A 15,852-nucleotide genomic window follows, 5' to 3' on the forward strand; every position below is an offset into this window, starting at 1 on the left:
GTAGATTCCCTAGATTTAGCTCTATTGTAGAGTGGCCAATATATTAAACCCAGGCTAGAGCTATGCACATACCAAGATGGGCTGTACAGATAGGATTCTACAGATGGCAGAAAGTTTTCTTTGGGGTTGGACATGGACCATGCTTAAGTTTTCAAGTCGTAACTATTGTCATTTGCAACTACCCTCGACACTTCTTGTATGGTCATTTTTTTAGCTGTGGTTGTGGGGGTGGATGTCTTGGAGGAGGCTTGACAAGAACTGCTTTGGTAAATGCATTTGGTAAGAAGCAACTACTGTAATCTTTTATCTGACATATAGTTTAATATAAACCATGCAAGCTTTTAAAATGTGAGGAATACACTTCCTGGCCCTAGTTCAGCAAATCTGGTTTGCAGTGTAGGAGGCAATGGTGCAGGTGGATTTAAGTGACATGTGAAAGGTTACAGAAGCAATATATAATTTTATCTCCCTAGGTTGCTTACATGTGGGCGCAGGTTTAGGAAGGGCACTGTGAAGGAAATTTTCTTCTGAATCTAAACAGCTCTTGTATCATCAGGGTGTCTATACTGTATATACATAACAGTGTAGAAACAAAGAACTGTTGCACATCCCCCAAGACACCACAGGTGATATTGGTTAACTGACATCATTCAGTTCCATGCTTAACTGCTAAATTGAGTCTATTTACCTGCCACTTCCACTCTCATGGATCACTTGGAAAAGCCCTCCAACTCCTTTGCTTTCCCACATTCTCTGTGTCTTTTCAGAAGCTCTAGATTTCCTTTCTTAGCCACAGTGGGTCTCCCCCCCCACCTTCCAGGAAAATGGTTCTTAAACATCAGTCTTCCAGATGTTTTTGACTTTAGAGCCCATAATCCCTGACTATTGCCAAAGCTGGCTGGAGTTTCTTGGAGATGAAATCCAAAACATCTGGAGGACCAGAGTTTGAGAACAACTTTTCTAAACTTCCAACTTTTCTGGAAGCTGCTAATTATTTTGCACTCAAGCCTATTTCATTCAGATATGCCTACCATTCTTTAATGGATTTCAGATGGAATCATAAAGTTGGAAGGGGCCCCATGGCTCTTTTTGAGTTGAACCCCCCACTCAGCACAGGATCCCCAGCTGGAGCATCTTCAGCAGGTAGCTGTACAGCCTCTTTATGAAGATGTCTGGAGAAGGAGACCCCACCTCTTCTCCAGGCAGTTCATTCCACTGCTGAACTGCTCTTAACAGTTAAGAACTTCCTTCCCATGTTCAATCAAAATCTGTCCTCTTGTAATTTAAAATCATTAGACCTGATTCTGCCCTATGGAGCAGCTGAGAACGAGCCTGCACCCTCCTCACTGTGACCGCCCTTGAAGAATTTAAAGAGTATAGTCATGCCACCCCTCAGTTTTGGCTTCATCAAGTGGAACATTCTCAGCTCCTTAAACTTTTCCTGATATATTTTGTTCTCTGTGCCTCCTATCATCTTCATTGCCCTTCTCTGTTCCAGTGTCTATATCCTCCTTAAAATGAGGTGCCCATAGAATTTAAAGCACTATGTATTTATTAATTCATTTGTATGTCACCTATCTCCCAGATTAGGACCCAAGGGGAACCCAAAGGAGAATAAATTAAAACCACTTAACAGTAAAAAAAAAAGTTAAAACAATTAAAACTCTTCACATCAAACAGTATAAAAGTATTTAAAAGACATATAGAAGTAATAAATAAACACACATACATACCAATAAAAAACCCTCCTTGCTTACATATCAAAAGCCTCCTTAAACAAAAAGGAGCTGATGGTGAAAGGAGAGATACCCCCTCTCGCCTTAGGGTCGCCATAAGTCACAAATGATTTGAAAGCATACAACAATAATATAAGATCTCTGTAACATCCCTGGTTGTAAATACCCTAAAGGAGACAGATCCTGTCTGATCTTGTGAACTAAGCAGGTTTAGTCCTGGTTAGTATTTGAATGGGAGACGACTACCAATGAATACCAGGTGCTGCAGGCAATATTTCTGAGGAAGGAACTGGCAAGATCTCCCCTGATTATTCCTTGCCTAAGAAAACCCTATTAAATGCATAGGGTCACTATAAGTCGACAGGCAACCTGAAGTCACATATACACAAGTAGCCCCAGTTGGAAAATCAGCATTCTGGCTGCAGCATTTCAAACTTGCTGAAGTTTCCAAAAACAACCACACGTGAAGTGTGTTACAGAAATCCAAGCAGGATGCAGTCAAGACTTGTTTCACTGTGGCCAGATCTTAACATCTCAAGGAATAGGCACAACTGGTGAAAATGCACTCCTGGCTGAAACCAGGGCCTCCGGCCTCAGAGTTGAGTGCAGGAAAACACCAAAGCTGCCAGCCTTAGATTTCAGGGGAAGTGTAACACGGCACAGGCAGAGTCCCTATTTTCTCATCTGCCTTTTGACTGACAAGGAGTATCTTCTCACATATCTGGATTAAACTTCTATTTGTTTTCCCTTTTCCAATCCATTACTTACAACAGACATTGGTTCAGTACTAAGACGGCTTCCTTGGAATCAGACGGAAAGGATTATGTCCCATAATCATGCCTGAAGCCAAACTGAAATGGATCTAGATAATCCATCTAATCCAGAAACCCCTAGCATTAGAAAGCCACCAAACACTCCAGAACCTTTTCCCAAAAGAGGAAGTTAGAAATTACCCAATAACATTCTCCAGAATGTTAGGATCCAAGGAAGGCTTTTGTAGTAATGGCCTCACTATTCCAGATGAGGCCTGGCCAGCACAGAATATAGTGGGACTATTACTTCCCTTGAGAGCCAGCATGGTGTAGTGGTCTGAGCATAGGACTTGAACTCTGGAGATCAGGATTTGATTCCCCACTCGGCCATGGAAGCCCAGTGGGTGACCTTGGGTGAGTCTCACACGCTTAACCCCAAAAAACCCTGTGCTAGGGTTGCCTTAGGGTTGCCTTAGAGTTGCTATGGGCTGGAAATGACTTGAAGGCTCCCACAGCAACAATTACTTCCCTTAACCTTGTTTTTATATTTCAGTGAAGATACGCTTCATTATTGTAGCATGGTTTTGTCGTACTCTTCCTCCAGGGAGCTCTGAGGGCTACCATGCACACATTTTATCCCGATAACAGCCCTGTGGAATAGGCTAGGCTGAGAGAGAATGAGTAGCTGATGGTCAGCAAGTAAGCTTTGTGGCTCAGGTGGAGTTTATTCCTAGTTCCCCCATTCCCAGCACTGTTCACTGCCTTTCACCTTATAGTGCAGCCAGAAGTGATACTCCTTCTTACTCTTATATGTCCACATGGTGCAGCTGAGTAAATCAAGGAAATATCTCACTATTCTATCATGATCAGAGCTTGGAAAAGTTGCCTCTTTGACTACAGTTCCCAGAATTCCCAGAGAGTACGGCTAGTTTCTGAAAGCTGTAGTGTTAAAAGTAACTTTTCCAAGTTCTGGCCTTGATGCCGGATGCAGAGCACTGGTTTCCTTGACAAACCTAACTGAAATGAAAGCTATTTGCTGTTATTGTTGTTGTGCCTTCAAGGCATTTCTGATTTATGGCAACCCTAAGGCTGGGGTTTCCTCATAGAATCTTATCAGAAGGGGCTTGTCCTTGCCTTCCTCTAAGGCTGAGAGAGTGTGACTTCAGTAGGTTTCCGTGGCCGATTCAAAGCATGGAAATTGAAACCCAGGACTCCCAACACTGTCCAACACTGAAACCACTACACCACACTGGCTTTCTGAGAGTAGGGTAGTAAATATAAATTTGGCAAAGCTGTGTGTCAGTGTGTGCGCATGTGCTGCAGAAGTAAAAAATTGAGGAAATTGGAAGGAAAGCAAAACAAAAAACAACAAAAATCCATCCTGCCCTGCAGTGTCTACAATTGACTTTGCTTGTCTGATGCCTTTGGCACAGGCAGCCTTATTTACTCAAGCCTTGTCTTCTGCAGTGTAGCCTTGTCTTCTGCAGCAGAAGCCAAATTAATCCTCTGGTAGTAAGCCCAGATCAAAGCACCTAAAAACAACTGGCAGGCGAGGCCCAGACTAGAAGGAAGAAATTCCAGATCAGGAAAGGTTACGGTCCTGCTTCACTGCCTGCCCTTCTCTTCTCTCTTCCTTCACTTGTTTGTTCTTCTCACACAGCATTCCCAGGCACAGTGCTGGCCTTCTGGTGGGAGAGGAGCCATGGTCGTGGAGGGGAGCAGTTGGAAGGCAGCATGCTGGGAAAGAACTGATCCCCTTACCAGCAGCAGAAGCAACACCTTTTTCTCATAAATTGTACTCTCTTCAAGGCTGGCCTAAGGGGTTTTGTTGCCTGAAGCAAAGTACAAAATACTCACCACTCCTAATTCCACATATAAAAGTGAGCTGAGCAAGGAAGCTTTACTACAGCAGTCAATGGGATTTCCAGTTTAGGGGGTTCAGTGCAGCCTGTGCATCATCTTATGTCATTCTGTCTTAAAACAGAAGCGGAAGGCTAGTGGGAACTGTTGCTGTTGTCCCTGAACATCTGTAGCCTGAAAATGCTCCATGATGATAGGATTGGTCAGGCTCCCCTTCTCTGCCTCTTTTAAAAAAGTGTTTTTTACACTTGGTTTCCAGATCCAGCTGTCCACTGGTTTTGGCTGTGATACAAAAAGAAGAGGAATAATCCCACAAAACAAAGATGAGATACTGTGGTCCTTCAAATGTTGCTCAACTACAGCTCCCATCAGACCTGCATGGTCAGCAGTCAGAGATGCTAGGAGTTAGACTAGCAACATTGGAAGGGCCACATGTTTCTCACTATATAAATTTACATGTATGACCCTGATGAATTCTCTCTCTTGTTCTGGCACGCAACATCATTTCTTTCTTGGAGTAAAACCAGATTGTTGCACATCATGAAAGATGGAACACCATACTAAAGCTTTCTTCCAATCTAGTCTCTTGGGGGTTCCCCCCCCCCCAACCTTTTGTCTCATCACTCAGTTTAGATTCAGGGTCAGTTGATATGACACTTGAGGCAGGAACCAGTTGTAGGAGAAGTATCACACATACACACACCAGGGGATGAAAACAAAGAAAAGATTTGGACCTGCTGCCAATTAAAACCACCCTGCCTCCTTGAAGCAAATTTGTCTCAAATTTATTTTCTTTACCATGTTTGTTTCTTTTCTAATCAACAGTGGATAGCCCTGAGCATAATAAACTATCACTACTAAAATATTCTCCTAGTTTTGTCTATCAGATTGCAAAGACAAAGAAATCAGTGTGCATCATTTTACTTGGGTTCATTGGTGTTGATACTTTCTAGAAAAGCAGGTGGCATGGACAGAATTCCTGCTGGATGTAGAAAGGAGAGACTTCACATAGTCCAAACCTGTTGTTGTTTGTTTGTTGTTACATTTCTCGGGAAATTTACCTTGTCACAGTTAACATTATATCTAACCTAGTCCTTTATGACAGTGGTTCTCAATCTTTCATATCTTTTAAGTCTAACTCGGCCAAAGAACCTATGTTCTACCATTATAGAAACAAAAATATTACTTTTTCCAATAACTGTAATAAGTTTACACACATTCTGTTATTATATGTATTGTTTGCAGCATGTTTTAGGAACATAAAAATTGCAGTAATGTTCTTGGGAATAAACACAAACAAAAATATTTATTCCATTTGTAGTGGGAAATTGTAATATAATTCATGTATTCAGTTTTACAATTTGTGTTGACCATAAATTTTACTGCTACAAGAACTAAAATACAAAGAAACTAAATTAAATATTGCCATCTTATTACTGGATATTATGTTTATTGCTGAGACTAAAATACTTGTGTCTCATGTAGACCATTTCTGTGTCCATAGTTTTATAGTTAAAACACAATTGAAACTAAAGGCTTGCTTTCTGGGAATGTTAAACAAACAAATTGATATGAAACTTGGAATTACTTTATAATATATGATTACTGTGGCTAGAACTGTGTATACTAAAAGATGGGGAAACGACATTTTCCCAACAAAACAAAACAAAACTGGCTGATGAAGAAAATTGAACTTGCTGAAAATGATAAATTGACAATGTTGAACAATTTTAAGAGAGATTGGGAATTGTTTATTACTTTGGGGCTGTACATCAGTTTTAGGCTTTGTAAATTAAAGTTTACAAAGTTTATATGTAGTAGAAGCATGAATATTACATAATATAAAAAGAATTTAGTAATAGTGGAATATAATCATCAGTGTGGGGGTGGGAAGTCAGTAGTGTTAGCATTGCTTGCTTTTGTTTAGTTACTTAGCTGGGGTTTTTGTTCTCTTGTTATGCATATTGTTTTCTGATTTATGTTTTAAAAGTTTATGTGGTTGTATTTTTATGGATGCATCTACACTGTAGAAATAATGCAGTTTGACACTGCTTTCAGTACTGTAGCTCAAGTGCTGATGCCTCACAAAATTACAAGTCCCAGGATTCTGTACGTTGGAGCCATGGCAGTTAAAGTGGTGTTAAACAGCATTATTTCTACAGTGTGAATGCATCCAGAATTTAATTTTTAAAAAGATTAATTTATAAAAAAGATTTTTTAAAAGTTGAAATACATATACCACAGGTTAAGAAACACATCTTTATAGAATATGTTGGTATCTTTGAATGTTTAGTTCCTTTCTGAGCTTTTCAGTATACCGGGTCTGGGGCAGGGGATCACATTGCCCTCTGTCTTTATTTTATTGGGTTGCATAAGAATTGTTCTGTGTTGGTCATAATCTTCTCCCACCACAATGATATTTCCCTCCTTGCAATGGTATTTCCCTCATTTCATCTTTAACCTCAGAAGGTAGAGCATCAGCACTAAATGCCAATTTAATTACAATATTTATTTCCTGTCTTTTTACCAGTTTACCTCAAGGTGCCTTACAAATAACAATTAAAAAACGCTATTGAAATAACAATGAAGGCAGCAGACAAAAACAGTGAAGCTGTGAGTTAAGTATGTATTAAACAGCAAATTTTAGATATTCCTAAGGGCCACTAAAGGCATGAAAGAACATAGCAGCTTTTGCCTGTTAAGATAGCAAAGGGCCAAGTATTCATATTTTGGTAGGAAGCTACATAGTTTTGGGAAGATCTCTCCAGTAGCTGCCTGCCTAAACTTGAGATTGGAAAAAACCCAAAGCAGTCTCTGAAACATATCTTTGTTGATGGTCAGATTCATGTGAACCAAAGCAGCTCTTTAGATTGGGGTTGCCCTCCAGCATGAGTTCTTCCAGATGTTGTTGAGCTACCAGCCCCCAACATTTTTCACCATTGATGGTGGACTCGTGGGAGCTGCAGTCCAACAAGATCTAGCAACATCTGAAGCTACATACATATTCTAAGTCTGGATGCCCTTTATAATAGAAGTTGTTGCCTGATTTCTGATGCTCCCTATTGCATCCCTTCTGCAGAAGACCAGGTGGCTCAGCAGACCGAAGAGGTCTTCCGGAGCTATGCTTTCTACCGGTATCAGCAGGAGCAGGAGCAGACTGAAGGAGATGTGCCACACGACCCAGAAATAGCTGCAATCCAGCAGGAGCCAAATAGGTAGGCTGGCAAAGATGTTAACCTTGTGTCATCTCTGGATCTAAGCCAAGGTTATATGCCTCTCTTACCTTCACACTTGTATCCTAACTGTTGCCTTTCTCTCTCTGGCAGCACAAATTGCCAGGTGGGCAGGCGCCTGGCCCTTATTGGCGATGACATCAATGCCCGCTACGACAAGGAGTTCTCAGATATGTTGAAGTCACTGCAGCCAACAAGGGACAATGCCTATGAATACTTCACTAGAATAGCCACCAGGTAGGTCAGGACACCCAGCCTCCTCTTTCCTTCCCAAAAAGGTATGTGGGAGGCTGAACAGTTCTTCTTGAGCATGACAAAATCTTGAGTATAGTCTTCAGTGACCTCTGGATGTTGTTAGACTCCAACTCTCATTGTCCCTGAATAGTCATCATGATGGCTGAGGATGATGGGAGTTAGAGTTCAGAAACATCGGGGGGGGGGGGGCATATGTTCTCTAACCCTGTTAGATAAGAACAAAGTAGATGAAAGTTAAACGTGCAAGCAATTTACTCAATCATCCATCATTACAAAGTTTTTATTGACTTGGGCCTAAAACAGATGGGCCAAAAGAAGTGATTTCAGGCTACTTTTGGGGCATGTGTTTAGATTACACATGCCCCCAAAGTGGCTGGAAACCACACTGCACCCACTTTAAGGGGGGAAAAGCCAGACTAAAAAGAAGCTGAAAGAAGCAGCACTATCCTGGAAAGTGCGCACCTTTGAACTTGCATATAAACCCATCAGTGCCAGAGCAGTTCTAAAGGAGCGCTCTAGCCTCCCCCCATATGTATAAACACACCAATTCAGATGCGCATTTAAAAAGGACAGAGCTGCCATACCCAAGCATCGGGGGTGGCAGTGAAAAGACATGAAAGTGTGACACCTCCAGTGGATGTCATTACAACATACACAAACCAGACAGTTGAAGAGGGAGCATGGGTTGAAGTGAGGGCATGATTGTTCCTTGCTAGTGTCTTAATGGACACAGCTCTGCTATGATGCCTTTTCCCTGTGGCGGGTCGCACATGCAACTGTGTGGAGGTTCAGAGGGACAGCCATCCAAGGGGATGGCAGTCACTAGCAGTTTGATTCTGCGATGATGCACAATGGATGGTGGGGGGAAGTTTTAAAAATTTAATCAGTGGCACAGCTTGATGCCGTGCTGTGTGGTCATGACATGTGCACTCTGGCCACCTTGGGAGCAGACGGTACAGTCAGTGGGGTCTCGCCCCTCTCTAGGACAACGCAGCTTTGGGCTGCTTTTTCCTGTCCATCTGCTTAATCCCATACTTGGGTGGGGGGGGGTTGTTTGTTTGTTTTTTGGTGAATCTAGGCTGCAGTTTCTTATTTTTTCCTTCCTCAGAAACTTAATAAGCCAGTGTATAACTGTTTTTGTTTTATTAGATACTCCTAGAAATTTTGCCAAATTGACTGAAGCTGGCCACCACACTGGTGCCAGAATTAAACTCCATATATTGGTGTTCTTATTCATATTATTCTTGCTTTCAAAATGTTGTATGTGCCTTTTTGTAGTTTTAAAAGGTTGTCTTAATTTACATGAGAGCAGGTCTGAATAGGCTCATGGCACATCTGCCTTATCTGCTTATGACCAGTATGAATGGACATGCATTTTCCTTATGGTTAAAACACACACACACACAAAGAGAGATAGAGATCCCTCTAAAAAGCTGTTGAAAATTAAAACAGTTCTTCTGGATCAGATCAACTCATGCCGCTTTACGTATCTGTTTTCTGCAAATTACTGTACTAAAAGTGGGTTCACAACACATACAGAAGCAACATTACTTATTATCTACCAATTATTGTATTATTTTTGGCTGCTAATTGTTAAAAATGACTACATGCTGCCTCTAGGATCAGAGGTAGCAAGGGGGGTATGAATGAGAGGACACTGTTGCACTCATGTTTAGAGGCTTTGAGTTCTCCACTGTGGGAAAGAAGATACAGGACTATATAGACCAGCTCTAATCCAGCACCATAAAACCAGACATTATACTGATGGCATTAATTAAATGAATTGGCTTTGAGAAAGCCTAAGCGTTTCCACTGGGGTAATTGCTAGGAGGGTTTTGACCATGTGTTACCTTTCACAGTTTTTCTTTCTACCAAAAAAACAACAACAACAACACAGTACATGGACACCCTTATGTCAGTGGCCACATATCCACTGCCTGCTCTCTATTAATGTTGTTTAACTGTCTCTTCTGTCCTCTCTTTCTGCTCTCCCCACCTTGGCAAGCCAAATGGCATTGTTCTTGCTGTTTTACCACCTGTACCACCAGTACACTGTGGTGGTCAGTGTACTGCAATCAGGTAAATTTTCTTACAGTGCTTTTACTTTCCCTTTTTCCTTCTTTTCAATGTGGTAGTATATGTGAAGTCTCTCCAATCCTTACTATGCTTGCTCAGCTCCCTACAATAGTACTCCAAGGTTAGTTAACACAATAATTTGCATACCATTGGGTTACTCCTGTTGGCCTGTTAAAATGCTAACTTGTAACATTTGGCTGTTTTAAAAAAAACAAATCAGCCAAATGGTCTTGCTGCAGAGATAGACACTAATTCAAGAAAAGGATTTAAAATTCAACAGAACATTAAAATTACAGGAAGGAACATGTATCATGCTGAGCTAAACTGTCTGGCTAACCCTCTCTGGCCATGCACAAAATGAAGTAGCATTCTGAGGATTAGTGTCACTACAGAGAAAAACAACAAAGCATGTGTATCTAGAAAAGAGTTTATCTGAAAATTGACCATCTAGGGCAGGCATAGTGTAGGAGGAAGTGTGTTTTATGTTTGTGTAGGTAGCAGTTGTCTCTCACCCTACTTTGGCTGAAAAATCACAGAAACACACTAGGTTGCTAGCACCTTAAATAAGTGGATGTAGTACTGTTTTCACCCTGTCTCTTCACCCCCCCCCCCCCCAACCATATGGCTGGCATTTAACAAGAAACCAAAGAGTCAAGTTCCTTGGTGGGTTACTCTGCTATAAGTTAACGGTACATCTGGAATAAAGGACACATTGGGGTGCAACTAAAGGTGGGATTTACATCATTGCAGCAGTTTCATTCTTGTTTTTGCACAGGAGCAAAAAGGAATATAATGTGGGCTTCTGGCTATACAGCAGAATTATCTGTCCTATTTTATTTTTTCTTCTTTTAGATGTGAGTGCAGTATAATTTGACCTGTAGTCCTATTCTCTCTGAATGCAGCAGAATTGGAGGGAGAGAGATAGTAGAATGGACTGTTCCATTTCAGGCTGGTAGTTGCTTCCTTTTTAATCTTACACATGCTGTTTCTGAGCTATGCTTCTACTGTACTTACAGGCCAGGTTGAAGTCTTACTGGTAGAGGAGCTGCAGCACTTAAGCCCTTGTAACTTCCCATCCAGGAAAGAGATGTTGTAACTTTTATAAAGTATCTTGACTGGGAAGTTTAAATTTTAGTAGCAGGTGTGCATTCTGCTAACTAAATAAGCTAAAGGGAATACTTTAGACAAGGTGCTAGAAGTTGTGGTAGAGGGACAAGGTGACATCTTTCTCCCACAAGTTCTATGATGGAGAGACTGTATCTTACGTGACCGCTTAAGAGCCTTGGCTCCACTCACATTCACCAGGGATTAGTGCTGCAGAATGTGACTGGGCAGCAAAAAGCAAATGCCCAGCTAGAAAAGTAGCCTTTTTAAAAATACAAATATCCTCTTTCTTCCACAGTTTGTTTGATAGTGGTATAAACTGGGGTCGTGTGATAGCACTGCTGGGCTTTGGCTACAGGATGGCAATACACGTATACCAGCATGGGCTGACCGGCTTCCTGAGGAGAATCGCACGCTACATCGCTGATTTTGTGCTTCGTAACCACATTGCCCAATGGATTGCCCAGCAGGGAGGATGGGTAAGTAGACCAGAGACATCACAGACAAGTGAGTGTCCTTTATACATTTATTTGTGCAGGGCTTCCACCACTGTCACCCCACATAGTCCTTATTTCTTTTGACCAACTTTGTAGGGGGTAAGGAACATGAGGGAACGCAGCCCCATAATGGAGGTGGGAGAGGATGTCACCCATCTTGTTGGATTCTTTTTTTCTGGTAATGCTAGAAAGTGTTCCGTGATTTACCTTGTTTTAAAAATGTTTCTTTTTTAATTTATTGTGCCAGGCTCTGAGATCTTTGGATATAGGGTGGGATGTCATCATCACAATCCCAATGGTGATGATGATGATGGCATCATCTGAGTTTCATAGTCCATCAGATATTACTGACTGGAGTATGGATTATAGAAAGATGTGTAAATCCTGATGGATAGTAATGAGGAGGATGATTTTCATCGTTTTCTTGCTAGAGTACTAAGACAGTACATTTCCCTGGCAGGAAGTTTTATTACTACTTTGCTTCATAAGTTCAAGCATGTTGGTTCTTAACATTCATAGAATCATAAAGTTGGAAGAGACCTCAAGAGCCATCCACTCCAACTGACTGCCATGCAGGAATACACAATCAAAGCACCCCCATCAGCCTCTGTTTAAAAAATTCCAAAGAAGAAGACTCCATCAAAATCTGAGGGAGGTCTTCCAATATCCATTGAAGACTAATCTGCATGTAGCAGTTGCCCTACTGCCTGTTATAAATAGTTCAGGATGAGCTTCATTATTGCCCATGCAGGCTGGGAGTTCTCAGGATTACAGTCCAAAAAATAATATTCCAGCCTTCTCTAAAAGAGAGAGCGAGAGGGAGAGATGGTTGCCATTGCCCTGGAGTGGCTTCTTTGGAGCTTTATGGGTGACTGTGCTTTCTTTCTCCCCTAGGTGGCAGCACTGGACTTAAACAATGTGTACTGGAAGTATGTGGTGACAGTGGCTGCGGTGATCTTGCTTGGCCAGTTTGTGGTGCGACGCTTCTTCAGCCAGTGACAGGGAAGGAGTGTTGCAGGCCTCATCTGCAGGCCAGCCATGGACTAACTGCTCCACGGTGATGTTTTGGAAGAGAGGAGGATTCTTAAAAAAACGACCAAAGGAATCCAGATGTGCTTTACCAGCTTCAGCTCCAGAATGTCATCAGTTTATTAATAATCCACATGGAGACTCCAAAAGCAGGGAATCCAAAGTATAGTATTAAAAGAAAGGGTGTAAGTGAGCATAGGACAGGTGTCAGAGGCCAGAGGTGGTTTGGCGAAAAGGTGGTAATGTTTTCACAGTCTTGCGAGAAAGCAAAAGCAAAAAGCATTTGTAGAGCGTGTCTCCACAAGTTTCTTAAGCAGAACAAATCTTTCCTTCTCCCCACAGAACATTATCAGGGTCAGTTGAATCCTCACCTTTGAAAAGCAGATTTGTGAGCCTCATGCAATATTGTTTCTTGCTCCCTTTGAACATGTTAGGATCAATTTTTTAATATCCATTAGCTTTTCCAGCATTGAAATAATCATGTGGCTATTAATCATGTAGATCCATCTGTGGATTTATCTGAAAATCATGTGTGTCATTAGCACCCTCTCAAATGTGTATGGGGAAAACCTGTAGCCAACAGCCTAATCCTTCCTGTCAAGGGTTGGAATCCAACCTGGTCTGTACCACCCCCATGGCTAAAGATGAGAGTGAAAGAAATCCCCCATTGTAATCTCTAGCCAGATATGGTGGAAAGGATTCAGTTTCCCACTTTCAGCTGGCACTGAGTTTGAGCCATCTCTGTTGCCTTGTCTCCTAATATGGTGGCTGGGAAGCTCACCTGTGAGCCATCTAGAGCTCCTGAAAGCACCAGCTGAGAGCACTTTGCTTCCCCAGACTTTCCAACACAGGGAAGGTAAAGCTGCTTGCAAGCACTAATTGAGTCCTGATTAGGACTTGGGGAGTGCTTGCAAGCCTGGCTGAGAGTACTACTTGCAGGGAACGAGTGGCTGAAGAGAAGCTGGGCTATTGGCCAAAGTGGGGTGTAAAAATGTTTCAGCTCATGCTTTGACAGGGAACTCAATCATGTGAAGCCATTGCTCTGACATCATCCAGCCCACAGAGTGTCATTAGGTGGGATTCTGAACCCTACCTGGAAGTACAGTGAGCCCACCATATCAGCAGACTAGCCATCTGTGGATTTGAGCATCCCTGAATCGCCTCACCCCACTCTTGTCAGTGGTGGCATTTGCATGCGCCTCTGCTGGCACAACCACACATACGTTGCAGTCCATTGACTATAACTGGGGCTTCAGCATGCATGGCTTTTTCTCATCCACAGGTGGGCCTGGAACCAAACCCTTGTGGATGGGTAAAGGCATACTGTAGTTCCTTATCCCTGCTCTGATATCTGGGTATGTACCTGAATAATATGTACCTAATGATTTGGAGCAGGGGGGTTTCTTACAATGCTTTACATATGGACTCTCCTCCATCCATCTAATTATTTCATAGGCCAGAGAGATAGTTCTGCAGAGCTTTGTCATCATCTCATTTGTTTTCAGCTACTTAGCAATGATCCCTCTTGATCATTATGAAGAGAAAGCCATTTCTAAAGGGGCCAAATTCGATTCACTTCTCTTCCAATTGAATTCATAGTTGATTCCTCCCTCTCTACATGCAGCCTTATTACTATTCTGTGAACAGGAAGAGGGTTTCTAGGGGGCAGGTGAGTGGGTGAGGGAGTTGATATTTCTTGAACTGGTGAAGGAAAATTAAGAACCGGGGCGGGGCGGGGCGGGGCGGGGCGGGGCGGGGGGGGGGAATCTGCCTCCTTCCATATTCCATCAGATTTTTTGCCCTCCTGACAAGCACTAACCAAAACTTAAATGTGCCTTACACAAAGAAAAGACAAAAAATGATTTCCTGCTAACTAAAACATGAATCAAAATTTCTGATGAAAAACATGGGGACAAACTGGGTACATTGAGCACATTTGAAAGCCACAAAACGTGTTTCCCTTGTTGAAATGTTTGCCTCTTGCTTCTGAGTAAATGTGAAGACGATCAAGCTGCAAGTCCAAGAATTTCAGTGGGAAAGTTGAACACATTCAGAACTCTTTCAGCTGAAATTGATGTTGTAGACATGCTTACTTTTGTCTGAATCATGCTGCCCTGAAGTTCTTGTTGCCTGTTTTCCAACCATTTTAATGGAAATACAGTAGCCCAAGCACTTGAGGCTAACAGGTTTGTAAACCTGGAGCTTCTCTTTCAAACAGGGTTTTCTTTAAAGTCTACTTTGGCTTTAAAAAAACAAAAAAATAGCCATATTCCTTCCCTCAGCACTTCTTTTATGCATAATTTTTTCTTGCTGCTAGATTTCACATCATTGAAATCTGGGCTGAAACTACTGTTGACTTCAGTGAAGCCAAGATTTTGAACACACAACTGTGGGTTCTTTTTCCTTGCTTTACAGAGCTTTGTCAATAGATCTGCTTAATCATTTCTTGATAACTTTTTTCTGTTTCCTAAAGCTCTTTAAATGGAAGACTTGAAAGCTAATCCTATATATTCTGTACATTTTAATTTTTTTTTAATTCACTCCATATTCTTAAAACATCTGAGTGCATATGGCAACAATATTTGCTTTTCTTAAAATATTGATTTAACTAACAATATTCAAACTTGGTTCTGCTGTTAAAAGAATTGTCATGTGTTTCTTGTGTATTTAATACCAGTTTTATACAATATTACTTTGAATTAAATCCCATTTTCTTTCCAGGGAGCATATTTACCTTGTTTTCAGATTTCAAAAATTGATTGTTTTTGTTTTTATAGACAGTAAAGCCCAGAGCTTGAAAATAATATGTTTGTTGTTGTTGCATAACAAGAGTAAAAAAAAAGACTTCACATTGTGATTCTAACATAAAGAGGAGCATAGGCGGGTTACACACCGCCATTAAAGTACGCGCAGAGCGCGTACTAGGGTTAGGGAGGTGCGGTGCTTCCTCACCTCCCTAACCTTAATACGCGCTCTCCACGTAAAAAATGACGGTGGCCATTCCAGACGGCCACCACCATTTTTACGTAGCGGACGCTGTGCTTCCGCATGTGTCACAGTGGCTATGACGCCGCGAGTGCGCCAGCGGCGCTTCGCAGCGTCATAGCCGCGCCGTGAGAAGGAGCTCCATTTTGGAGCTCCTTTTTTGCTCCATGAGGGAGTCGCACGGTTTGGCTGCTGCGACTCCCTCGCGGAGCAAACAGCAGCACTGGGAGACCGCTGCAAAGCGGCGGTTTGTAACCCACCATAGTCCTTGCCTCTTTCAGGGTAGCTTGGTCTTTCATTTAGTTCATGATTGACACTATCATTT

At 41.9% G+C, this 15,852-nt stretch overlaps 1 protein-coding gene across 1 annotated transcript in view; it reads left to right on the plus strand.

Annotated features, from left to right (window-relative positions):
• Positions 1–14,251, plus strand: part of BAK1 (BCL2 antagonist/killer 1) — a 40,664-nt gene extending 26,413 nt beyond the window's left edge. Inside the window, exons 3-6 of the mRNA XM_089518608.1 lie at positions 7,428–7,563; positions 7,675–7,818; positions 11,315–11,495; positions 12,408–14,251. Of these exons, the coding sequence (XP_089374734.1) occupies positions 7,428–7,563; positions 7,675–7,818; positions 11,315–11,495; positions 12,408–12,512 (566 nt within the window). The 3' untranslated portion in view covers positions 12,513–14,251. The remainder of the gene's footprint in view (positions 1–7,427; positions 7,564–7,674; positions 7,819–11,314; positions 11,496–12,407) is intronic.
• Positions 14,252–15,852: the final 1,601 nt, after the last annotated feature.

The sequence above is a fragment of the Sceloporus occidentalis genome, unplaced genomic scaffold (assembly GCF_023333645.1).
Source record: "Sceloporus occidentalis isolate IW3139 unplaced genomic scaffold, rSceOcc1.0.p SCAF_3, whole genome shotgun sequence".
NCBI classification, from domain to species: Eukaryota; Metazoa; Chordata; class Lepidosauria; order Squamata; family Phrynosomatidae; genus Sceloporus; species Sceloporus occidentalis.